At 53.4% G+C, this 24,805-nt stretch overlaps 1 protein-coding gene across 1 annotated transcript; it reads left to right on the forward strand.

Moving 5' to 3' along the window:
* Window positions 1-24,530, forward strand: Tbx19 (T-box transcription factor 19). The gene is made up of 8 exons (XM_005319839.4): window positions 1-572; window positions 9,602-9,866; window positions 11,397-11,531; window positions 14,665-14,726; window positions 16,432-16,493; window positions 18,599-18,787; window positions 21,716-21,851; window positions 23,299-24,530. Exons 1-8 carry the CDS (start codon window positions 376-378, stop codon window positions 23,591-23,593), a joined length of 1,341 nt encoding a protein of 446 aa, XP_005319896.2. The 5' UTR covers window positions 1-375; the 3' UTR covers window positions 23,594-24,530.
* Window positions 24,531-24,805: the final 275 nt, after the last annotated feature.

A 24,805-nucleotide genomic window follows, 5' to 3' on the forward strand; every position in this document is an offset into this window, starting at 1 on the left:
AGACCTCTTCAGGTACAACAAGATAAAAGCCTGATAATTTGGATGGAGTACTCTTCTTAAACGGCTACTCCAGGCAGGGCGGCCAATGGGAGAGCCGGCTCCCTCCACCTGACCCAGTGAGTAATTAAGAGAGGGCTTTTTCTTCCCCCCCTCCCCCTCCCTCCTGCCCGCTCCCCAATGAGGCTTAACAGGTTGGTGGTATAATTTGGGGACTTTACGGGGTGTCACACTAGGAGCTGAGGCAGGAGCCTGGGCGCCACCCTCCCACTGCCCGGGCGCTGGCCAGCTGGGTTGAAAAGCGGGAAGGAGGAAGGAAGGGGTCAGAAGCGGGCAAGGTGCTGACAGCTCTCAGCAAAGTTTGAGAGGGCCGGTGCCATGAGTGAGCTGGGCACACCGAGGACCAGCGACGGCACGGTCTCCCGCCTGCTCCATGTGGTGGAGAGTGAGCTCCAGGCGGGCAGGGAGAAAGGCGACCCCACCGAGAAGCAACTTCGCATCATCCTGGAGGACGCTCCCCTCTGGCAGAGGTTCAAGGAGGTCACTAATGAAATGATCGTGACCAAAAATGGCAGGTGAGTGTACCCTCCGCCCTGCCTGGGCGCACCCAGCTAGCAGGGGGGCGAGAGCTTGTAGATGGCAGAGGCGACCACTCTCGATTCAGAGGCACCGTCTGATCAAACACACTCAGCTGTCCCCAGCCAACTTAATTAGTTCTCAGATCATCGGAGAAGTGAAAGATGAGGCCCCGGGCCTTACAGGTTTAAGTGGAGAAGTTCCAGGGGATTTCTGTAGAGGGGGGCGTGCCCCGTGGGAGGGGGCCAAGGGCTCCAGTATCAGAAAATAATGTGAGTTTTGACTGTGTCTCTGGAGCAACCTGGGCTCCACCTCTGTTCAGAGAATCCCAAGTCCATTTTATTTGGAGGCTGAAGGGTTTCCTCTTAAGTACAGCAAATTTTTGAAAAGTTGAAGAGTGGCCGCAAAAGGGTAGATGTAATCTCCTCTCCTGCCCCTCCGTCTGCTTCCCCTGCACGGGATCCGTGGAGTGTCCCCTTGTGATGGTGTCTGTGATATGTGACAGCTGTGGCAGGCAGAGAGGGTGAAGCCATAGGACCCTGCCACCGGGAAGAGTCGCCTCCGTTTTTCTCACTGTAACCAATTAGGAATTAATGGAAACGGATCTCTGCTGGCATTTCTTGGATTCTATTAAATCTCGTCTGTTCCAAAGCTGTCAAGGTAATAGAAGCAGCTTTCACGTAGGAGAGGAGAAGCAAATCTTTTGAAATAGAATCACATGGCCTTCCCTGGCTCCCAGCGGTCAGTGATGCTCACGCATCGGGTCCGCGAGGCACTGGAAGCCTCTTGAGCAGGGTTCCTCTGGACAGGGCTGTCCTTGTGCAAAATGCTTCCATTCCTGAAGTCTTGGCTTCTGGTTTCTTAATAAAACACAGCATAGAAAATCGACAATTCCTTGTCCAGAATTATGAGCTTGAAAGCTGTTGCACAAAGTTAAGGTGCTTCATGAAGAAAGTTATAGCAGAATCAAGGGCGTTCCAACGAATCTTGTTTATACCTTGTGTATGCCTTGCTCTGTGTGTACATTTTTTCTTTCTAAATGGGTCACATACTTAAGGCATAGGGAAGATTAATAAATAAATCAGTTGATTAAAATTGCTTTTAATATTTGTAATTGTAAGTACCCGGTTCCGTCTCTTGATTTGTGTTTATGTGTCATTTTTGGTCTCTTTGGTAGGAAAAAAATATAAAACACATTTTTAACTTCAAGGAATCACTCCAGTTTTTTAATTGGATTCAGTTTCTTTCTTCCAAAGATGAGTGATGATGTAACTGTCAGATCCTGACTGTGTCTGACCACAGAGAGAACTTGGTTTACAGATCTTCCTGCTTGTTGGGTCACACAGAAACCTAACTGCACTGCTTGGCTGTTCAAATGGCCCTACACGACAATAAAAACAGGCATAATCACTGATGAGAGTGTAGTTCATCTATTTCATAATGAATAGTAATATATTTCTGAAGCATTGTAAAATGCAGTGAAGTAATATCATATCAGAAAGTACTTCTACCATTTAAGAAGAGGGTTTCTCACATTTTTCACCTAAATAAGATTTTTCCCTATCTATAGTCTGCACTTCTCATCCGTGAAGTCATTTCACGCCAGCCCGGTGAAAGGTCCTGTCGGTAGGAGAAGCCCATTGGGGTCCAGGGGTCGGGCTGTCTCTTCCCTCCAGCAAATGAAATGCTTTTCTCAAATTCTCTTAGGGTCTCTGGACCCCTGAGGGCCACGATTTTCCCAGGGGATAGAAAGTTCTCTTCAGACTTTAGGTGAAGAGGGGAGACAGATCTGGAAGCCCTCGTCTCTCTGTTCTCTGAGCCATTTCCTCTAGAAGCATCTGTCCCTCTCCAGGGACACGTCTGCTGGGTCTCACCTTCTTGCTCCCTTTTCCTTCTTCCCCCTGGTCATTTCTCCATGTCTCTGTTCACCTGCTCTTCTCTGGCAGAGGCCCCCGGCTGCTTCTCCTCCAGATCCCCCGCTGCAGGAGCTCGGGAGCCCGCCTACCCTGGGCAGTGCCCTGCCTGGTGGAGAAGAGTGTCGTCCCCGGCCCAGACATCCCGGCTCATTCCTGCCTGGCTCTGCAGGACCACGACTTTGTGGGTTTTACCCTTCAGCCGGGGCACTCAGTCGGGGAACAGTGGGAACAGGCCCATCTGGGCCCGTGGGAGAGCCGAGACCCCACCCAGTGCAGACCTGCTTCACAGTCACCAGGAGGAGCCTGTCTCTGACATGGAGGGGACGTGGTGAAGACAGGGTTCCCCCTGGGAAGCTCCCTATTATCCCCAGAAGCTGGGTCCTGATGGAACCCCACCTCCCTACCCCCTCTTCCCTCCCTCCTCTCCTCCTTCTGCTTTCCTACTTCTTCCTTTCCCTCTCCTCCTTCTCCTCTTTTCTCCTCTTTCTTAAACGTTCTATTATCCACTTCAACCACCTTTCTGATACAACAGAGACCCTCCATGGGGCTCAGGTTCACCAGTTACCTACCCTGCATCCGGCCTGCTTTCCCCCTCCAGCCTCCAGCTCCAAATTTACACGTTAGGTTTCAGAAGAGACTCATTTCTGCTAACAGGCCAATGGCTCGGGTCACTTGCACTTGTTTTCTTCACTGTTAACATCTTCATCTGAGAGGAGATTCTGTGTTTTAGGGATGTTTTCATGCATTTAATAATTTAGACTGAACAAATTTGGCTTGAGCAGGTTTTAAGGAACTGGAAATGAAGACGCCGGTGTGTCCATTTTCTGTCACAGGTAAGTGTCGGAGTCACTGAGTTTGAATCTGCTGAGTATTACAGGGTGTGGTGCAGTGACATGGAGCCCGTGTTTGTAGCTCCCGGCGAGGGTGGTGCCAGAGGAGGAAAAGCAGCTTGGAGTCCTGCGGACCCAGACCCCTGTCTGGACAGCCCGAGGACATAGATAGGTTTACATATCTTAATTGACTTTCCCCCTCTGAACCTTACCACCACAACTCGAGGGTCCCAGGCACCTGTGTGATCTGCCCCGCGTCCCCAGGCCACTCCATTCTCCTCTTTGGTTTCTCTTTGGTGAACACCTGCGGCTCTCTTTCATGGAAGTGTCAGCATCTGTGTGCCAGGAGTGCCACACCCAACATTCTCATGGGCATTGGTGACAGTTCTCATCCCTGGGGAGGTGGAGGAAGGTGTTGTGAGTGGAACCGCCTGGACTTTGCTTCTGGCCATCTCCCCACCTCCCCTGCAGCACCACCCACTCCGCCCTCCAGCACCACCCAGTCCTCCCTCCAGCACCACCCACTCCTCCCTCCAGCACCACCCAGTCCTCCCTCCAGCACCACCCTCTCCTCCCTCCAGCACCACCCTCTCCTCCCTCCAGCACCACCCACTCCGCCCTCCAGCACCACCCAGTCCTCCCTCCAGCACCACCCTCTCCTCCCTCCAGCACCACCCTCTCCTCCCTCCAGCACCACCCAGTCCTCCCTCCAGCACCACCCAGTCCTCCCTCCAGCACCACCCACTCCGCCCTCCAGCACCACCCACTCCTCCCTCCAGCACCACCCAGTCCTCCCTCCAGCACCACCCTCTCCTCCCTCCACCACCACCCACTCCTCCCTCCAGCACCACCCACTCCGCCCTCCAGCACCACCCAGTCCTCCCTCCAGCACCACCCACTCCTCCCTCCAGCACCACCCTCTCCTCCCTCCAGCACCACCCACTCCTCCCTCCAGCACCACCCACTCCGCCCTCCAGCACCACCCACTCCTCCCTCCAGCACCACCCAGTCCTCCCTCCACCACCACCCACTCCTCCCTCCAGCACCACCCACTCCTCCCTCCACCACCACCCACTCCTCCCTCCAGCACCACCCACTCCGCCCTCCAGCACCACCCAGTCCTCCCTCCAGCACCACCCACTCCTCCCTCCAGCACCACCCTCTCCTCCCTCCAGCACCACCCACTCCTCCCTCCAGCACCACCCACTCCGCCCTCCAGCACCACCCACTCCTCCCTCCAGCACCACCCAGTCCTCCCTCCACCACCACCCACTCCTCCCTCCAGCACCACCCACTCCGCCCTCCAGCACCACCCTCTCCTCCCTCCAGCACCACCCACTCCTCCCTCCAGCACCACCCACTCCTCCCTCCAGCACCACCCACTCCGCCCTCCAGCACCACCAAGTCCTCCCTCCAGCACCACCCTCTCCTCCCTCCAGCACCACCCACTCCTCCCTCCAGCACCACCCAGTCCTCCCTCCAGCACCACCCAGTCCTCCCTCCAGCACCACCCACTCTGCCCTCCAGCACAACCGGCCTCATCTCTGCCCGCTTCTTCCTGCAGATGTCCCTCTGCCCCCAGGAGATATGAAAGCTGGAAAGCCTCCTGGCTGCAGGAGCCAAAGGAGCCAAGGGTGCTGCAGGGACCCCTGTCATCCCCAGCTGGCATTCACCTGCCACGCCCCTTCTCCCTCTCTCCCTGCCTGCTGGCCAGCCCTTTGTGAGCTAGGGGCTGATTTACATCTCTAAACCTCTCAAAGACTGGGAATTCTCTGTGTTTGGGAAAGAAAATGGAAAACCCAGCTTGTTTAGAAGTGCAGTCTGACCCTGAAGACAAAGCCTGGCCTGAGAGGTGACCACAGGTCCCTAGAGGATGCGCCAATGTGACTGTGAGCCAGAGGGAGGGGGAGTGAAGTGGAGATGACCCTGGCTCAGACCTGCGCACTCCTCCTTACAAACGGAGATTAAAGGTCCACACCAGGTCCCAGCTTCCATGGGGGGACAAGGAAACAAGAAGAATCATAAAGTTCTTGGCCAACGAGTACTGAAGAGCAACTGGCCGTTCGACCCTCTTTCAGGTATTCTCCTACCAAGAGGAGGGAATTGCGCTTCGTGTTTGTTAATAGCTTAGTTGTGGTATAATTCACAGAACACGAATCGTCCACTTGGAGTGTGCAGGCCAGCGCTGTTTGGTGGATCACAGAGTTGTGCGTCCATCTCCACAATTCACTTTAGAACATGCTCATTGCCCCCAAAGAAACCTGCACCCCACCACGCTCCCCCATCCTAGGGACCACAGGTCCACCTTCGGTCTCTGTAGCCTTCCTGCCCTGGACAGCCGGGTCAGTGCCCCCCAGTCTGTGATGCTTCATGGGTGCTGGTTTCCAGGCTCACCCGGGTGGCAGTGCCTGGCAGCACTTCATTCCCGCCTGGGTAGCACTTCATGGTGTGGGCAGGCACCTCCTGCCCTGGGCTTCTGCCTGTCTCAGTTGTGATGCTGCTGCTACGAACACATGTGCACGGGTTTTTGTGAAGGCCTTTTCATTTTTCCTGGGCACATGTAGGTGTGGATGCAGGTAGAATAGCCACTCCATGTCATCGGGCAAGGAGCTGCCCACTGTTCCCAGGTGACTGCGCCACATCACCGCCCAGCAGCGAGGCACGGGCTTGGCTCCGGTAATTTGGCAGCCTCACCAGTTGTTGATCCTGGTTCTCTCTCAGCCGGCCCCAGGCGCTGCCTCTGCAGTTGTGGCTTGTGTTTCTGGTGGCTGGTGACGTGCAGCATCTTTGTGGAGCTCCAGAGACGTGGTGCAGATGGAGGGAGGGCCCTGGCACCTCTCTCGCCAGCACTGGAGGGTCCTGCCAGTCTCTGGCTGCATGGAGCTGAGGGACAGGAGGGCCTCCCACTCTGGGGTGGGCTGGGGTCTGCAGGCTCCTTCCTGTGCTCAGCCACACGGGCTTCCTCTTTCATCCTCCCAGCCGGCCAGTCAGGGCCCCGGGGCTGTGTGCCGGCTGTTCCTGTGGCCTGGGGCACCTCCGTGGGGTCCTGCGTGACCCATCCTGCTCCCTGTGTAGGTCTTGGCTCCAGCGTGGATTCTGAGCCGACCTAAGGCCCTTCCACAGCCGCTAATGTGCCCTCGTCCCTTAGCGGCCCCCCCCACCGTGTGACCCCATTTGGTTCCTGGCTAAAGGGTCCTCGCACTCTTGTAATCTAAACTGAAACACTAGAAGCAACGAGAACTCACTCACTTTTTTTTTTTTTAACATGTAAATGCTATGGAGGCTTCATCCATGATTATGCCCAACTACATCCATCCAGTGTCCTCCGCTGGGTGAAAGGGTGAGCAACGAGGGTCCACCTCAGGGGAGCCTCCCTGGGCGTCCTGTGTGTTATGTGGTGAAGGTCAAGTTTACCTAAGGGCACGGGGACACCGAAGGATGGACAGGCTCTTCTGCAGCTGTTTCTGAAGTGATTTTTGTTAGTGCATTAGGGTTCCCCGAACTCGTGGGGTCTGTTTCGACTCACTCATAAATGCGTCTGACATGGTTTGCTCCATTCCAGTCCTGGGGCGGACTCCTCCCTTTCTCCCCTGGCCTCTCCCTCCTCCCGTGGTCTCCCTCCTCCCGTGGTCTCCCTCCGCCCGTGGTCTCCCTCCGCCCGTGGTCTCCCTCCGCCCGTGGTCTCCCTCCGCCCGTGGTCTCCCTCCGCCCGTGGTCTCCCTCCTCCAGTGGTCTCCCTCTGCTCTGTGGTCTTCCTCCCGTGGACTCGTTTTCCCTGGTGCATCACAGCTGTGCATGGATGTGGGCTCGTCCTGGCACACTCATCCTGGCACACTCATCCTGACACACTCATCCTGGCACACTCGTCCTGGCACACTCGTCCTGGCACACTCGTCCTAACTTACTCGTGCTGACACACTTGTCCTGGCACACTAATCCTGGCATACTCATCCTGGCCTACTTGTGCTGGCACACTCATCCCCACACACTCGTGCATGCAGGTAATGTCACTTGGTCAATTTCATCCTGTTTTGAGCTGACTTCTTTGTTAGGAGGTAAGCTTTGTGAGCAGGACATTGGGTCTGTGATTGTCACTGAGTCCCCACTAAAACAGGTCCTGGCCTGGAGCAGGTGCTTGGAACTCGGTCATTAAATGAGAAGATAAATCTCCATTAGGTACTGAGATTTGGGAAAACACTGAGGGGACTCTTCCTTTTACTGTGGCCCAAATTATTAACTTTCTAGAAGTCTCAAAAGAGAGTGAAAATAAGGTGCCGTTAAGGGCTGGGGATGTGGCTCAAGCGGTAGCGCGCTCGCCTGGCATGCGTGCGGCCCGGGTTCGATCCTCAGCACCACATACCAACAGGGATGTTGTGTCCGCCGAGAACTGAAAAATAAATATTAAAAATTCTCTCTCTCTCTCTCTCTCTCTCCTCTCTCACTCTCTCTTTAAAAAAAAAAAAAAAAAAAAAAAAAAAAAAAAAAAAAAAAAAAAAAAAAAAAAAAAAAGGTGCCGTTAACACAATAAGGAGAAGACGGTGGGGTACGCCAACACCCTGTGCCCCCATCCCTGGGGGCCTCAGCTAGAAAACCGGCCAAGTAACAAGTATCTGTGTCCTTGGTGTGGGACTGAGCTTGGATTAGAACACGTGGAAGTGCAGCACATCACCATTAGCATCAGAAAAGCCATCCTAAGTCCCCAGCTGGGCCTTCTGGAACTCTCTGCTTGACGTGTGGAAACTCAGCACACTGTGGAGCGTGAGCAGCTAGCTGCACGGGCCCTCCGGCTCCTCAGGGCCCGGGACCATCTCTTTCAGAGCTTCCTCTGTTGTTCATTCTATGGAGAAAACCTTTGGCATTTTTACATCTCGGTGTGTGAAATGCCAATGATACCCATGTCATTCTTGTGTTTTTTGTAATAAAGTAAAGTACCTTGGCACTTTATAAAAACCACAGGACTCCAAAGACAGGCCATTTCTCTGTGTACCTCCTGCAAACCAGCCAGACTCCTGGCTGTCACAATGACCCTACATTGTCCCCACGATGATTTCTGATGCCCACTTTTATGATTTTTACAAATGGCGATTGTGCTTTCACATGCCTTCTGTCGCCTACCCTTGGTCCATACTATTAAGATCATTGAAAACTTTATATAGCACAAGGGAAGAGTCTAATATCAAGAGAAAGCAATAAAAGAAAAATTTTCTGTTGAAGAAAGAATAAAAGAGAAAATACCAGGGAAGATTCGAAGCCACAGGCAGCCTGGGGTGGCCAGGTTGGTTGACAGGAAGTGCAGCCGCCCCATCCCGTGGGGAGAGAGGCAAAGCCGGATTCTCTAGCGTGGACTCAAGTGCATCCTCGGGTGCACCCCCCTAAATTCCACTTAGCTCATGCACCTGGCAGGGCAGTTCATGCACAGGTGCCTGTTTAACTAGGTCTTTCCTCCTTCTTCTTGGACACACCAAGACAACCTCATGAACTCACTGCAAGAACTTGCTAATTCTCCAGTGCTCGCTCCAGCGCCTGCACCTAACAAGCTTGGAAGTGCTGTCACACCCGGCCCTGAGGTGGCAGCCTGCTTCCCTCCAGGATCTTACCTTAGGTGGGGACTCTGGAATCAGAAGCCAGCCACCTGGGTAGTTTCTGCAAACACTGTGAGAGGAAACTTGTTGGTGCCATTCTAGGGAGTGGGAAGGATCGGGGAATCTAGACCTGCATATGGGGATTGTGCTGCTCAAACTCAAATCCCCACAAAATGCCCCAAAGATGGCTCCCTGCCACAGGGGCTCAGGGTGTGTGCCAGCCCGCAGCTCGTCCACACTCACGGGAAAAGCCTTGTAGAGGCTCTGGGGAGTCTGGGGGAGCGGAGCCCGTCCACCTGCCACAGGAGCCTCTCATGTATCTGCTACCAGGTGTTGCTCTCAGTGCCACCACCAACCCCTACTCAGAAACGAGGCTGTGTGTGGCCTCCGCAGGGGGCAGGGTCCTGGAAGAGAGCCCTCTGCTCACCTTCCCCCCAGGTCCCTCCTCTCCGGGTTCCTCCGAGTCCTTTGGAGTGGACACAGCACTTGAAAGTCAGATCCCAATATCAAAAGGGCTGTGGAAGGAGGCTCTAGTGGAACTGGAGCCGGGGCAGGGCCCCGTTACGGGCCTCCCTTCCAGGCCACTCCATGGGCCTCCCTTCCAGGCCACTCCATGGGACGCCTCAGCACTGAGACCCAGGCAGGGCCGGGGTCCCTTGCCGTCCTCCTGTGGCTAAGTGCTTTTCCCTTTTGTCTTTAGAAGGATGTTTCCTGTTCTAAAGATCAGCGTCACAGGACTGGACCCCAATGCCATGTACTCCCTCCTGCTGGACTTTGTCCCCACGGACAGCCACCGCTGGAAGTACGTCAATGGGGAGTGGGTGCCCGCGGGCAAGCCAGAGGTCTCCAGCCACAGCTGCGTCTACATCCACCCCGACTCCCCGAACTTCGGGGCCCACTGGATGAAGGCTCCCATCTCCTTCAGCAAAGTGAAGCTGACCAACAAGCTCAACGGAGGTGGGCAGGTACGGCCGCCCCAGCGCCCATCGAGAACTATCAAGGGTGCATTTAGGCAATTAGAGGGGTCTTCACCAGCCTCTTCTCCCACAGAAGCCAATTATTCCCTGGAGTCCAAATGTAAACAGGAATAAACAGCTCTTAATTGGTGCTTTCAGTTTTTAATGGACTTCCTGCTGTGGAGAGGGAGGAGAGTGCCTGGTTCACTTAATCATCAGGCCTCCTTTCAGAGTTTTGTCTTGCGGCTGCTTTCACGCAGCCCTGGGAGGGAGATGTTTGTGGGTACCGGGTTTTGTTCATCTCTCTCCCCTTTTTTGGTGTAAGTGGTATGTTGGCAATAGACAAATACCTTAATAAAAAGCTGCTCCTAAATGAAATAATTACTTCCTCGGCTTGGGCATTACGATAATTATCAATAGAATACTGAATCAGCTTAGGTTTTTCAGAAAAAAAAAGTAATCATAACAAACCTTAAATAAGGAAGGCTTATTTAAGGTTGCTCCAATTAGAATAAACATGGGTTGGAGGCTTGCTTCTCTGGACTTATGTGGTGGGATTGTTCCTCCTAGTCAGGGGAGGCCGCTCAGGGCCTGCGGGGGCAGGAGGAAGAGGCTGCCCCACGCCCTGCTTTGTTCAGCCTGTGCCCTGAGCTGCGGCCACCTCTGTCCTCTGTGCTCAGCACAGTCCTGTTGGAGGAGAAGCCGGCAAGGCCACCCCAGTCTTTGTGACATCCAGAGGTTCCCGGTCTTAATTAAATCAGGACCCTGAAAGGTGGAGTGTTGCTGCCTAGCAGACTTCACAGGGGGACTTTCAATAACCCTTCATTGGAATCATAAAGGAGGGGTCAGAGTAACCACCAGATGCCAGACGTCCTTAGCCTGTTAGTCACTGATAAAACAGCCATTGTCAACATTTTGAGTTATTAGATTTCTTTCTTTTTTAAAATATGGGATTTCATTTTTTATTAAATTTTCATTTTTATTAATATTTTTATTAATATTATTAATACAGCAGAAGGCATTACAATTCATGTGTAATATGTGTACCTATAGAGCACACGGTCTCACGTCTCTGGTTGTCCAAAAAGTACATTCACTCCAGTTCCTGTCCTCATACATGGACTTTGGGTAATATCATGGGTTAGAAATGGGGTGGAATGTGATGGACATCATCATCCAGAGTTATTAGGTTTCTTCACATGAAAAGAAAAACATGCTTTAATGGACTGAAATCCACATTGTGCTGAGAACAGGCAGAGGAAGAAGGGAGGGGGACACAATGCCAGGCACGCAGGGGCCACTCCTCTCCGCCCCTCCCCTGACCCCTGTAGAAGGGCTCCTGTCACGTTCCCCAGGAGCCTCTGAGAAACCTCCCAGGTGGGGTGCAGCTCCGGTGACCTGGGACTTTGCCTGTGTGTCCCTGACTTGGGTGGGTCCTGATCCTGGGACTAACCAAAAGTGTAGGCCATGAGGACACACAGGGCGGGGTCACCGGGACGCTCGGCTCCGCGTGGCGTCTCTTACCTTCTCCCCCCACAGATAATGCTGAGCTCCCTGCACAAGTACGAGCCCCAGGTTCACATAGTACGCGTGGGAGGCGCCCACCGCATGGTCACCAACTGCTCCTTCCCAGAGACCCAGTTCATAGCAGTGACCGCCTACCAGAACGAGGAGGTAAGTGTGTGCGCGACCGAGGGCCAGGGGCTTCCTCTAGTGCCACGAGCCAGCTCGGTGGAGCTGAGTCCCCCAGGGTTCGGAGCTCTGCAGCCGAGGTGAAGCCACACAGTGCCTCCTGTCCCTCCTGTGTGTTGGTCACCTTTCTGTCACTGTGGCAGACGACCCAGGGGAAAGGCAAGGGGAAGTGAAGAGGAAAGGTCGATTTCGGCTCGCAGTGGTGGAGTGCCACCCATGAGGGAGTGACCCTCTTTGCTGTGGGTCTGGCAGCACGTGGCAGGGGCTGGTGGCAGCACAAAACCATTCGTGGAGCAAGAATGACTGTGGGGGGTCAGGGTACCGCACCCTCAAGGGCAGGTCCAAGTGGCCTGCAGCCCTCCCACTAGGCCCACCTCCGGGGGCTCCATCACCTCCCAACAGGGCCATGCAGGGGCCAAGCCTTGCCACATGGGCCTTGGGGACACTTGAATCCAAGCACCACCAACACACCTCTCCTGGTGCTCAGAAGACAGTGTGTGCTACCAAGCCACCGGGAGCACTGAATTCTTTCTGATAAAAGTTATAGAAAATAAAAGGTAATAAGCATCTATTTAAAAAGCATATGATAACATAGTATAGAAATACATAAGGGAAAAAGGAGAAAATATGAGGTGAAAGTGCAGTTTTTCTTTGGATTCCTATTCCCCACAAGCATTACAAATAATAGCTTAAAGTGTGTTTTTTGCACACATTTATTATGCATATATACATATATATACATATATAAATATGTATACAAAAATGTAAATTGGCTCATTTTATATATATAAGTTTAATGATTTCAAAGAATTCTTTTTAAAAATTTAGCAGTGTTTATGGGTATCTTTCTGCATTTGGGCATGTGTTCCTTGAGCAATGCTAGCAATGTTCAATTGAAGGGTGAACCATATTTCTTTTTTTTTAAAATTTATTTCTTAGTTGTAGCTGGACACAATACCTTTATTTTATTTATTTTTATGTGGTGCTGAGGATCGAACCCAGGACCTGGCACATGTTAGGCAAACACTTAACCACTGGGCCACAACCCAGGCCAGTGAACTATGTTTCATTAATCACCTCCAATGGATGTTTAGGTTTTTCAGTTGTTTTATTTTCTGTTGTAATGATGCTGTGATGCATATCCTGGGGTATCTGCTGTTGTTACTTGCATGGGATGACCTCTTGGGAAGGGCATTTTTCTGTTGAGGGGAGCGGATGTTAGGATTTTAACAAGGATGCCAAATTTCTTCCCTCAAAAGAGCCTCTCCATTGATAGCCCCCCCAACACCATTATCAACAGTCATTTTATCTTCTTTTTGTTTTTAATCTGCATTTTTGTATTTGGAAGCATAAAAGAAAAATTGGGGGTTCCCATCCATCCAACTAAGGGTCTCCAAAGGTGAGGCTTAGAACATATAGTTTTAAAAGTTTCCTAGAAAAATTTGGTGCTCATCATCAGATCTGGAAACCAGAGTCTTAGTGCCCACAGCTGAAGTGAAGCTGCAGGCTGACTCACAGCACAGATGCGCAGAGGAAACGCAACTCCTCTTCCACAAGGGGTTCTGGCCTCGTGCAGAACCGTGCGAGGGTCACTGGGAGCAGAAATGAACAATCCCCAGCAGGTGTTCTAGGAGGACAGCCCTCAGCGTCCCAGACAGGCCTCCCTCCCTCCCTCCCTCCTTCCCTCCCTCCTGTCTCCCTCCCTCCTCTCTCCCTCCCTCCTCTCTCCCTCCTTCCCTCTCTCCCTCCTCTCTCCCTCCCTCTCTCTCTCTTTCCCTCCCTCCCTCCCTCTCTCCCTCTCTTTCTCTCTTCCTCCCTCCCTCTCTCTCTCTCCCTCTCTCTCTCCTCCCTCCCTCCCTCCCTCTCTCCCTCCCTCCTCTCTCCCTCCTTCCCTCTCTCCCTCCTCTCTCCCTCCTCCCTCCCTCCCTCTTTCCCTCCCTCCTCTCTCCCTCCCTCCCTCCCTCTCTCTCTCTCTCCCTCTCTCTCTCCCTCCCTCCCTCCCTCTCTCTCTGTCCCTCTCTCCATCTCTTTCTCCCTCCCTCCCTCCCTCCTCTCTCCCTCTCTCCCTCTCTCTTTCCCTCCCTCCTCTCTCCCTCCCTCTCTCCCTCTCTCCCTCTCCCTCTATCCCTCCCCCCTCTCTCTCCCTCCTCTCTCCCTCCTTCCCTCTCTCCCTCCTCTCTCCCTCCCTCTCTCTCTTTCCCTCCCTCCCTCCCTCCTCTCTCCCTCCCTCCCCTCTCCCTCCCTCCCTCTCTCCCTCTCTTTCTCTCTTCCTCCCTCCCCCTCTCTCTCTCCCTCTCTCTCTCCTCCCTCCCTCCCTCCCTCCTCTCTCCCTCCCTCTCTCCCTCCCTCCTCTCTCCCTCCTCCCTCCCTCCCTCTTTCCCTCCCTCCCTCTCTCTCCCTCTCTCCCTCCCTCCCTCCTCCCTCTCTCCCTCCCTCTCTCCCTCCCTCTCTCCCTCCCTCTCTCCCTCTCTCTCTCCCTCCCTCTCTCCCTCCCTCTCTCCCTCTCTCCCTCCCTCCCTCCTCTCTCCCTCCCTCCCTCCCTCCCTCTCTCTCTCTCCCTCCCTCTCTGTCTGGATCAGATGGCTCTGAGAGGGGACACGGCTAAGGCTAGCACAATGGCAGGGCTAAGGCTAGCACAATGGCAGGGCTGGGGCCACCGTGCTTCTTCCATTAACCTGGCTCAATGGGCGATGATTATGTCAGAGGGAGGGAACTGGCCCGTGCTCTCCAGGAGAGGAGGATCACAGTGGTACCACTCCTCAGTATGTCCCAAGTGACAAGACAAGGAACTCATGTGCTTGGTGCTCAGTGATGACTGAAAATAAAGAAGTGAGTAGAAGAAGGAATTCTGGGTTTGGTGCTTTGGATGTTGCTTATTTCTAAAATCTGCCCCTTCTTGGCTCACTTGGCAAGGCCCTGATCATTCTCACCTCCTGTCATAATGAAGGGTCCCTGGCCAGGGCCAGTGCCAGGGAGACCTAACACAGGACTAAGCAGAGACACATGGTGGGGGGGGACTCTCCTGGTTTCCCACAAGTTCACACTGGGGACAAAGCACCTATCCACCTGCACCTGTTCCCTTCTCACCGGCACTTCTTGTCTTTGCAAATGCAAGATAACGGCCCTCAAGATCAAGTACAACCCCTTTGCCAAGGCCTTCTTGGATGCCAAGGAGAGGTGAGTAGAGAAATCCCAGTGAGTTTTTATGAACGGACTTCTGCAAGTGTGGAGCTCACAATTGTCCTGAAAGGATAGAAGTGTTTTCAATATTCATGTAAATAAAATAAGCAAATTCAACTGGATGGCAATTGCCTGCTCCTTACCACAGTGGTCCCAGAGGACCCCTGGCTGCATGTTCTGGTGGCTCTGTTCATCATAGGTTCTTGAAAGTAACACAACCATATTTAAAAAGTAATTTAGGTTTTCAACAATTCACTGTGACCTTTCCCCAGTTGTCTCTGAGTAATACAGTTTTCATAGTTGTATTGTTTTAAAACCACACTTACCCAGGAAGGGTAAGTAATGGTGGGAGGCTCCTATTATTCAGGTGGGAGAAGAAGGGTAATTAGAGACGGAGGGCTGTGTGAGTCAGCCTTTCGTCACTGGCACCAAAATGCCTGACAAGAACAACTTAGAGGAGGAAAAGTTCATTTTGGGCTCACGGGGCTGACTCCATCGTTCTGGGCCTGAGATGAGCAGAGCCTGTGGCAGAAGGGCAGTGGCCGGGGAAAGTTGGTCATCTTATGGCACCAGGAAGCAGAGGAGGGGCCAGGGACAGGATATAGTCCAAGGCTACCTCCCAAGTGACCACCTCCAGCCACGCTCTAACTGCCCACGGTTACCACCCAGTGGTCCATTCAGACTGCCAATCCATCAGGATTAACCCATTGTGAGGCTACCGCTCATCACCGACCACTTCACCTGCATAATCTAACACAGGAACTTTTCAGGGGACACCTTACATCCAAAACGTAACAGGGCATGAGTGATGAGCTTTGGGTCAGTGACTTGCTGTCTCCCTACCTTTGCTTTTCATTCTTGGGCAAAATAACAGAGCGTGGTACTGATCATTGATTTTTCTATTGACAAGGCTTGGAATATAAATACGATGTCCTTTAAAGTATTCAGAATTTTTTGCCTGAATTTCTGATCTTTTCACCTACTTTTATAACTACCTGATTTTCCTTTTCATCTTAAAGATTCTGGGTTAATGGACAGATGCTGATAAAGATATCACACAAGAATCTGTCCTGTTCAATATATGAATACATTTTGATGATGGAGAGGACACGCTGATAACTTTTTCAGATAACTGAAGTCCTAATGGAGAAGGAGGTGTGAGATGACAGAATCCTGGCCACCACTGCAGGTCCCAAATGATAGCAGCACGGTATAATAAAGACATCTCAGAACTTCAGGGAAGAGGGCCTGACTTGGAGTCCCAGTTTCTTCCCTCCTCTCTGTTTGATCATGCCTGTGTCAGTCTACCTCCCTGAGATCTATAACTAATAGATCTAATCTGCAAAATGGCATAGCAATATCTCCTTCATGGGGCTGTTGGTCGACCTAGCAAATCACTTGTGTAATTGTGTCTCAAAGACCTGCACAAATCTTAGCTCTTGTCATTATTATCTGAATCATGACCCAGTAAGATGGAGCTGAACAGGGACGACTGTCCATATGGTACTGGGGACCACAGCAGATCTGAGATGCACAGAGCCACTGCACAAGGAGAGGAAGGAGAACGGGAGAGGAGATCAGCTTTGAGGAAAGGGGAGTCTGGTCTTCTTATTCTGAGACTTGTATTGCTCTCCTTAGAGGATCTGGGGTGTGCTTCATGCTGGACTTGAACAATGAGCTGTCACTTTCACTGCTGTTTCAGAAACCACCCCAAAGACCTTCCGGAGGCTGTCTGTGAGAGCCAGCACGTGGCCTACTCTCACTGTGAGTTGGGGAACGTGGCGGGAGGCGCTGGGCTACACTGGGAGTGTCCCCCCTGCACTCAGACCCTTGCCTTCATGACCACTTAAGGCCTAGTCCAAACTGAGGCCCACTGACGGTCCCTTCCACTCAGGTCAAGTTGATGCCTTGCCAGAGTTCCCAGGCACAGGGGTCAAACAAGTCTTAGGCAGGAGGTAAGAATGGGAATGAAGGCTTTCTTAACCCTAGTTTTCATGTGAGTGAAGCGAAGGACTCTCAAAAGGGCGTCCTGGGCCTATCTCCCACCTGCACCCTCTCTGGTCAGTTCTGGATTTCCCCTGTTCCTAGCGGTTGCTGCTTTTGGAGCTGGTCCCTAGTGCCTGAGTGGCCTCAAGCAGCTGCGGCCTCACAGATGAGGAGAGTCTGCATTTGGGCTGAAAGGCCATGGAAAAGTTAACCCATGGACACACCCTTGAATTTGTGTGGTGGTGGCTGGCCAAGATCCCTGTGGCCATTTTAAAGCTGTGGATTCTTCGCTCCTCCCTCCCCTAAACCTTAACTTCCATGCCAGAAATGGTAGTAGAGCCACACAGAGAGCTGGCTTTCAGAAGCGCACTTTTTAAAGTGACTTTACCAAGGCTTTTGTTGAGGTTAGTGCCACACGCAGAGAGACACGCCTTCTCTCAGTTCACGTGCAGTGGCCTTCTTGGCAAACTTCTCAAGGTGTGTACGTTACATGTGGCCAACTACGTGGTCCTGGGGTGGGGAGTCTTGTCTGGTTGTGCCCATTGGATGCCTGAATCTTGAGTCCACTACTCAGGGTAGGGAAGTCTTAAATTTTCCCTTTGAAGGTTCAGTAATATTAGTTGATGAAATAAGCTAACCATAGATAGATCAGCAGGAAAAAAGCACACACACTTATAAGTGTACAGAAACATGAAAACCACATGCAAAGGATGGAACTCAAAGAAAGTGCCGAATGGTTGAAGCTTAAATAGCATTTGAACTACAGAAATAGGCACTTGGCGGGGTGGAGGGAAGAAAATGCACTGAACAGAGTGGTCTCATTGTGCAGGAGAATATGGGGCTTCCTGTGGAGTCTCAGGCTGAGGAGGGCCTCAGAGCCAGGGCAGTGCGTTCACTGTGGGCTTCCACTTCGGTGTGCACCTGCACCACCAAAGGGCAGCTGGCAGAAGGACTCCTGTGACACAGCCCACTGCATGGCCGTCTCATGACATGCTAAAGAAGCATATTTTTTTGGGGGTGGCCTACTTTGACCTCACTCTCTGGGTAGGGACACCTTGGGTCGTATGCTTACACAACCATGGGGAGAGGACAGGATTGTCAGGAATGACCCAACTCCGTGCGATGGGCTTACTTACACTTTACGAGCGTTTCAGCAATGGCTGTGGGTGCTAGTTCCGAGGTCCTTTTCCACATCGTTGAGGTGACAACCCTTGGTCACAGTTCTTCGGGAGTAGCTCTGGCCTTGCCTGAACCAGCATCTGTCAGCCCAGCTGAGACCTGGTGGGAGAATGTCTTTCTTATTCAGGGCCTGAATTTCTGAGTCTCACCAAATGTCTCTTCGCCCAGGCACTCTCCTGAAGTAGAATCTTCTGTTCAGGATCTCCATGAGCTGATTTCTATGAAATATTTTGCAATTTTCCAAAACATTCTGCAAAATGCTTGCTGCCAGGGTGTGCGAGGCCAGCGCTCTTTCTCTGTGCCAGGAGTGTCCCGCGTGCCGTTGGTGACGGAAGGCCTCACCTTGCCACCGGCAGAAATAAGCACTTGCTCCTTCCTTGCCACCTCACCAAGCAGCCCCTGGTGGAGGCCAGTGAGCTGGACACAAGTCGGAGGCCTCCCGGACACACTTTTATTATAAGGAAGTAGCTTTCAGGTTGTGTTTTGAATAGCTTCCGTTAACTCCGGCATTCGGGTTGTATTGGTATAGCCATAGAGCAGTGTTATTTAGTGGTTTTGCACACCTTGATGGGACCTGTCCATCTCCAGAGAGACCAGGTCACCTGTTCATGGGGAAGGGGTGGTGGAATTTCCACATGGTGTGCAAAGTAGCTGGTCATCTGATTTCTGTGTGTCAGTCCCTGTATTTTCCTCGTCTGTTCCAGTGGGAGGCTGGATCTTTTCCAATCCGGATGGCGTGTGCACAGCAGGAAATGCCAACTACCAGTATGCGACACCCTTGCCCCTGCCTGCTCCCCACACCCACCATGGCTGCGAGCATTATGCGGGGCTCCGAGGACACCGGCAAGCTCCCTACCCTTCTGCGTACATGCACAGGAACCACTCTCCCTCAGGTGTGTGATTCTGCTAATTAGGCTCTGGGGTGTGGGGGAGGGGAAAGAAAGTGAAAAGTAGCCTCCGGAGAGGGAAGCCCTTTCCTCCACTGTACTCACACATTAACATTGCACATCATTGCTTTCTTGTTGTATACTAACATCTGTGGTCTGGCCATAGTAGTTTTAGTGTTCTTTAATTCTGTAAGTATTTCATCAAACACTTAGGCGGATGGTTTCTAGTGGGTGCAAAGGCTTCGTCCCAGGGCGCCGGGGTGCTGAGCGGTTTCAGGCTGATCACTGAAGGCCAGTCAAGTGCGGGGTTTGAAATACTCAGTGTGTTGCCTTCCTGGGGCTCTTTTTAAAGTTGCATCGTGGCTCAGTACAGGGAACACTAGGACAGTTAGGAAGTCTCACGGTATGTTCCAGCTTTAGTTTGATTCAGTTGGAGTTTTACAAACTCAGCTTTAATCATTTTTGCAGTCTGATGGTTTTTAAAGCCGGCAATTTGTGTGTGTGTGTGTTTTGCTCACTCACTGCTATCTTATCCACCTTGGCCATGTGTATGCCCAGGCCTGTTGCTTTGTTCTTAGATTTGAGAGAGAGAGAAAGAGAGAGAGAGAGAGAGAGAGAGAGAGAGAGAGAGAGAGAGAGAGAGAGAGAGAGAGGGAGGGGTGGGGGTGGGGAAGGAGCAGTTGATGATTTATGCAATAGCCATTTATTGAGGACTGACTATGTGCCAGTCTCTGCTTTAGGCCATGAACAGAATGATCAAATACCTGACATTATGGGGATCCTGTCAAGGAGATCAGTGTTGAATAAAACAACTAGGTAAAGCTCAGGGCAGGGAGATGGTGGGTGTTTACATCCCAGCCCCTTCCTCCCTCAGTGGCACCTGGAGCTCTGCCTTTCAGCGGGCTTTCTGCTCATTAGGCTCCGGGGTGTGGGGAGGGGAAAGCTGCCTGTCCCTGTGCCTGACCCCAGGCAGCAACTGTTGGCAACCCCAACAGCGGCCGCCTGGAGGGGAGAATGTGCGGCTTCACGATCCTGGTCACCCAGCGGAGGCTCACTCTGCTGCCGGGTCCTTTCCCAGGCTCCGCACACACAGGGCCTCTCCTAGCACCTGCTCTGCCCCTGGTTCTGTAGGTGGTGGGGACAGAGGGGAGGAACACACAGCTGCTCCCTGGGGAACACAGGGCTTCAGAAACAGATAAATAACCCTAACAAAATGCAGACCTGCAGCATCACCTGGGAACTGGCCAGCACTCTAGACACTCAGGCTGACTCCTGGTCCAGGTCTGCATCTTCCCAAGACCCCAGGAGAGGCACAGGCACCTTAGGTTTTTTCCTTTGGGAAGGAAAAGACCAACTGGATCTGGGCAGGCAGAGGAGGCTGCCCGGAGGGGTGGTCATTTAGACTGAGCCTTGAAGCAGACGAGGTCTACTTGAGTAGACGAGGTCAGGAGTGAAGGATGGATGACACGTGGCATTCCAGGTGGACATGGAGGGTGCAGGAGCCTCACCGTCTGGGGAACAGACTCTGAACAGGGTATTGAGGGGGGGCTGCTAGAAGATGCAAGGGCTGAGCCCCACGAGGCTGCAAGTGTCAGCTCACTAAAAGGGGCAGCATGGCCGGAGTCTTGTCCATTTTGTGCAGCCGTGTGTAGAGAGCAGAACCCACCTCCTCACCACTGTGGAGGCTGGGGTGCCCGAGACCAAGACAGAGGCTTTTGGTGGGGGTCTTCCTGCTGGGTGGTGATGAGGCAGACGTCATCTTGCGGATGGGGGAGGCGCGGATGGATACTGTCCTCAGGAACCCACTCCCATGGCAGGGGCCCGCTCCATCCCCAGGAGGGTTCCCGCAGTCCCACCTCTCAGCACAGTGGCAGCAGAGACCACGTTCCTAACACAGAGACTTTGTGGGACACGTTCAGACACAGTACCAGGGGCACACTTGGAATTGTCCTCACCCTCTTCTCTTCCGCTTTCCCCTTCCTGCCCCCTCCCTCTCACAGTCCTGTTTAGACAAATGACCATTCAAAGAAATGGAAGACAATTTTCTTTCTTTCCCTATAAAACTGTTTATATTTAGGTGTATAATGTGATCTCCAGAGTAAAGCAAATCGAAATTCCATTTTCTCATGTAGTTTCCTTTTTTCTTTTTAGGTTAGAGCACCTGAAATTTGTGCTCTTAGTAAGTGTCCAGTACAGTACAGCCATAGAGACCACAGGCCTTGAGCCGCAAGCTCAGCTCCAGACTGATTCCTCCACAGTCTTGCCTGTCTGCATCCTCTGGCCAACCTCATTCCCCCTCTCCACACTCCTGATGCGCTGGGCCACTCTGCGTCCACCCCTGGTGCTCTGGCCACTCTCTGCCCACCCCTGGTGCACTGAGCCATTCTGCATCCACCATTGGTGCTCTGGCCACTCTCTGTCCACCCCTGGTGCTCTGGGCCACTCTCTGTCCACCCTGGTATGGCTGTCTTCTAGTGTTTCAGGCCCACAGAGGCATGAGGTCATGCAGTCTTCCTTCCTGTGAGAGGACACTGTTCTCGAGACCTTTAGAGCTGCTTGGGGGGCACTGAGGAGAATAGGGACCTAGGAATCTCTCTGGGCCCGGGGGCCTCCAGCCGGAGAGAAGCTGTTTGGCCCATTCTCAAGGGGAGTGAATGTGGGGAAGAAGTTGGGCAGGTCCGTGTCACTGAGTGCAGATGCCCCCCTGGGGGCCTCTGTCAGCTGGAGGTGGGCTGTGAAAGGACCTCTGTGACACTGTCATGTGCTGCCTCAGTAGCCCAAGCCCCTTCTGCGCCACTACCCTCAGAAGGACTGACGAGCCATTGCCTCGCAGTGTAAGCCACAGTGATATTGTGCTCCAGCTGATGTCCCTGGTCACCATCTTTATGTGTTCTGTGTGTTCCGTGAATCTGACTCGTTGTCATTTCTCCAAAGTGAATCTGATAGAAAGCTCAAGCAATAATCTGCAAGTGTTCTCGGGAGCCGACGGCTGGACGTCCTTGTCCTCCACTCCCCACGCCAGCATCCTGTCTGTGCCCCACACCAACGGACCCATCAACCCAGGGCCCAGGTAAGCTCGCTCTTGGGTGGACTCGGAGCCTCACTGTCCTCTGGGGACAGTGTCCTCACTGTCCTTGCTAGACTGGCTCGGCCTCACCTGAGGTCCTGACTCCTCAGCAGCTAAGATGTGAAGGGCCCACGAGGACCGACCTCTGGCTGCAGGAAGGGCGTTGGCGAAGCAGCCACCTGGGAGTCTGCTCTATTCTTGTGGCCTTGACATTGTATGTTTAAAGGGGAGAAAACCTGTGGCCTGGGATCATTGGAACCAGCCAGAAACACTTTAAACTGAGGCTATAACAAATAAGGCATGCACACACACGTGTACACACACACACACACACACACACACACAACATCAAGTATAGGTGCATTAAAAAGCAAATATGTAAAAATACACGGAGGAATTGAGGCCCTTGGCTGCCCCTGTTCTCTTATGTCTCCCCCTCTGAAAGGGGGCACGGTGGGGACATGGCTCACAGCCTGGCGTTAGACCAGATGTCGTGCTGGGCCCCGAGGTGCCGTCTCACCCCAGAGGGCTGCGTCCAGCTGGCTTCTGGGGATCGGCACCTCAGGATGGTGGAGGGGAAAGAACGGGTGGTTGAGTCTGGCAGAGGTGATGCTGTCTGCCCGTTGCTGACTTTGACTTTGGGCTGTGTTCCTGGCCTCCCTTGTTCTGACTTTCCTGTCTCCTGAAATAGCCTGAACTACTCTGTAGATGGGAGCTACTATGAGCATCGAATCTCTAGGGGATGGTGCCCAGGCATCTAACTTTTTTCCATCTCTAAACTCACTGAGTGATTCCAATGTGCAACCAAGTCTTGAAGCAGTGCTGTAGAAGTAGAGATGGCAAAAAAAGTGGTCAGCCCCAGGCTTCCTGCCAGGGACCCTAGCTGACAGGTGGACACCAGGAAGAGACGTCATAATAACTATCACTGTTTACCGAGTGTCAGCGCCAGGCACCATATGCTCACCTTTTCACTGAATCCTTGCAACGACCTCTCTGGTCTGTAAGATTACCACTTGAAGCTGAAGAAGCAGACGCTCAGAGTTACTAGCCACTCTGCTCGAGGTCACAGGGCTCATGTGAGGCGGAGCTAGGATTCAGACCCAGCGCTTCCAACAGCAGTGGTCAGCCACACTGCCACTCCTGGCCCGGGGGGACCATTCTCACAGAGTCTGTAGTCCTAGTCCTTCCTTGCCTGGTCCTACCTGCTTTATATGGGCTGCAGGTGAGACCAGAGAATGGAAAACCTTGCCAGGGGCCAGGCCAGCACCGTGATTCAGTGTCAGGACAACTGATTTCATGCCTCTACCTCTCACGATGTCTCTTGGCTTTTCTGCAGAAGTGGGGCCCGTTGGTGCCACTGCTGGAAGCAGGCATGGCCAGAGCCCTCTTCTGCCTGGGGTCTTCCTCCCCGGGTGCCATCTGACGGTCTCTCTCTCTCTCCCCTCTGCAGCTCCTATCCCTGCCTGTGGACCATCAGCAATGGAGCTGGGGGCCCTGCTGGGTCGGGCGTAGAGGCTCACGGCAGCACCCCGGGAGCCTTTCTCCTTGGCAACCCAGCCGTGACCTCACCCGCCTCTGGGCTCCCCACCCAAGCTCCAGCTTCAGGTGGAGTGGAGGTCCTGGGGGAGCCCTCACTGACCAGCATTGCAGTGTCCACCTGGACAGCGGTGGCCTCCCATCCCTTCCCAGGCTGGGGTGGCCCTGGAGGGGGTGGACGCCACTCCCCCTCCTCTCTGGACAGTTAGGCCGTGTCCCAGGAGCCTCCATGAGCAGAGTCCCCTAGGAGGAGAGCACCTAGAAGCCCTTGCTCTGATCCCAGTGGGCCATTCTGCAGGTCCCGCCTGCTGGTGGGGGCGGCAGGGTGGCGGGAGGTCACACGGAAGCCCCCGGGGATGGTTTGGCTGGCGATGTGGATTTGGCATCTCGCTCTGCTCCGTGGTTGTTGCTCTCCTGTTTTCCCTGAGCGCATCCTTGCCCTGCTTAGGAGACTGAGGTCTGCTGCCTGCTGCCTTGTGCCCTGCCCGCTGTACGCCTAGCTTGCTTCTCTCAGAGGGTGCAAACTGTGAGTGAGCTTGAGCGTCACCTAGCAAGGCCACTGCTTGCTAGCCTTGGGCAGCCCAGGAAGGTGAGGCCCAAGGCCCAGGCTGTGTCTGCTTTGTGCCAAGAATCCAGAGCAAAGGAGAAAAACATGCTCCTCACAGCTGTGTGCCCAGAGATGAGGACCTGAGATCACATCACTCCCTGGCTCAGAAGCCTTCTGTGGCTCACCTCTGCCTGCACAATGAGGCCCGCCATCGGGCCTCCGTCCGCTCTCCAGCCTGGCTCCCAGTTAGCCCTGCAGCCTCCCATGTCAGCCAAGGCCGGTGGCTCCCTGTTCCTGAGCAACCACTGTACTCGTCACTCCCTGGAACTCAGGTGTCCTGGCTCCAGTCCACCTCTGAGTCCCGCTCAACAACCAGGACTACTGCATCGCCCACCCTGACCAGCCGAGCCAGCCTGCTTCATCTCCCACCCCAGCCCCAGAGCTCACCTGGTCCCGCCTCTCCTCCTGTTGAGGAGTCTCCCCCACTGGACTGTCCGGCTCTCCAGGTGAGGCCTGGCCTCCCCGTCTGTGTGCCCCATAGCACCTGGTACTGTACACCTTGACTCCCGTAGGTGCCCAATAAACACTTGCTGAGTTGACTTGGTGTGAAGTGTGTGTGTGTTGAAGGGTCAGCGTGGGACTGGCTGGGAGGCACAGCTCAGAGAGTGTCCCACGACACAGGAGCAAGTCAAGGGGGGCGGACAGGAACATGCTGGTGGCACCAGCTAGTTCCCCGAGGCTGGTGATACTACATGGAGACGGGGTGGCCAGAGCACAGTTCCTTGAAGGTGCCTGGGGGCACCAGGAGCCCTGAGAGAGACAGATTCCTGGGCCCACCCACAGCTGTGGGACAGACTCCTTGGCCCGAGGTTCA

The sequence above is a fragment of the Ictidomys tridecemlineatus genome, chromosome 10 (assembly GCF_052094955.1).
Source record: "Ictidomys tridecemlineatus isolate mIctTri1 chromosome 10, mIctTri1.hap1, whole genome shotgun sequence".
Taxonomy (NCBI): domain Eukaryota; kingdom Metazoa; phylum Chordata; class Mammalia; order Rodentia; family Sciuridae; genus Ictidomys; species Ictidomys tridecemlineatus.

Coding starts and splice junctions, on each gene's coding strand:
- Tbx19 (XM_005319839.4), top strand. CDS start 376: ATGAGTGAGCTGGGCACACCGAGGACCAGCGACGGCACGGTCTCCCGC. Junction 18,788..21,715: donor CAGGAACCACTCTCCCTCAG/GTGTGTGATTCT, acceptor ATTTCTCCAAAG/TGAATCTGATAGAAAGCTCA. Junction 21,852..23,298: donor CCCATCAACCCAGGGCCCAG/GTAAGCTCGCTC, acceptor TCCCCTCTGCAG/CTCCTATCCCTGCCTGTGGA.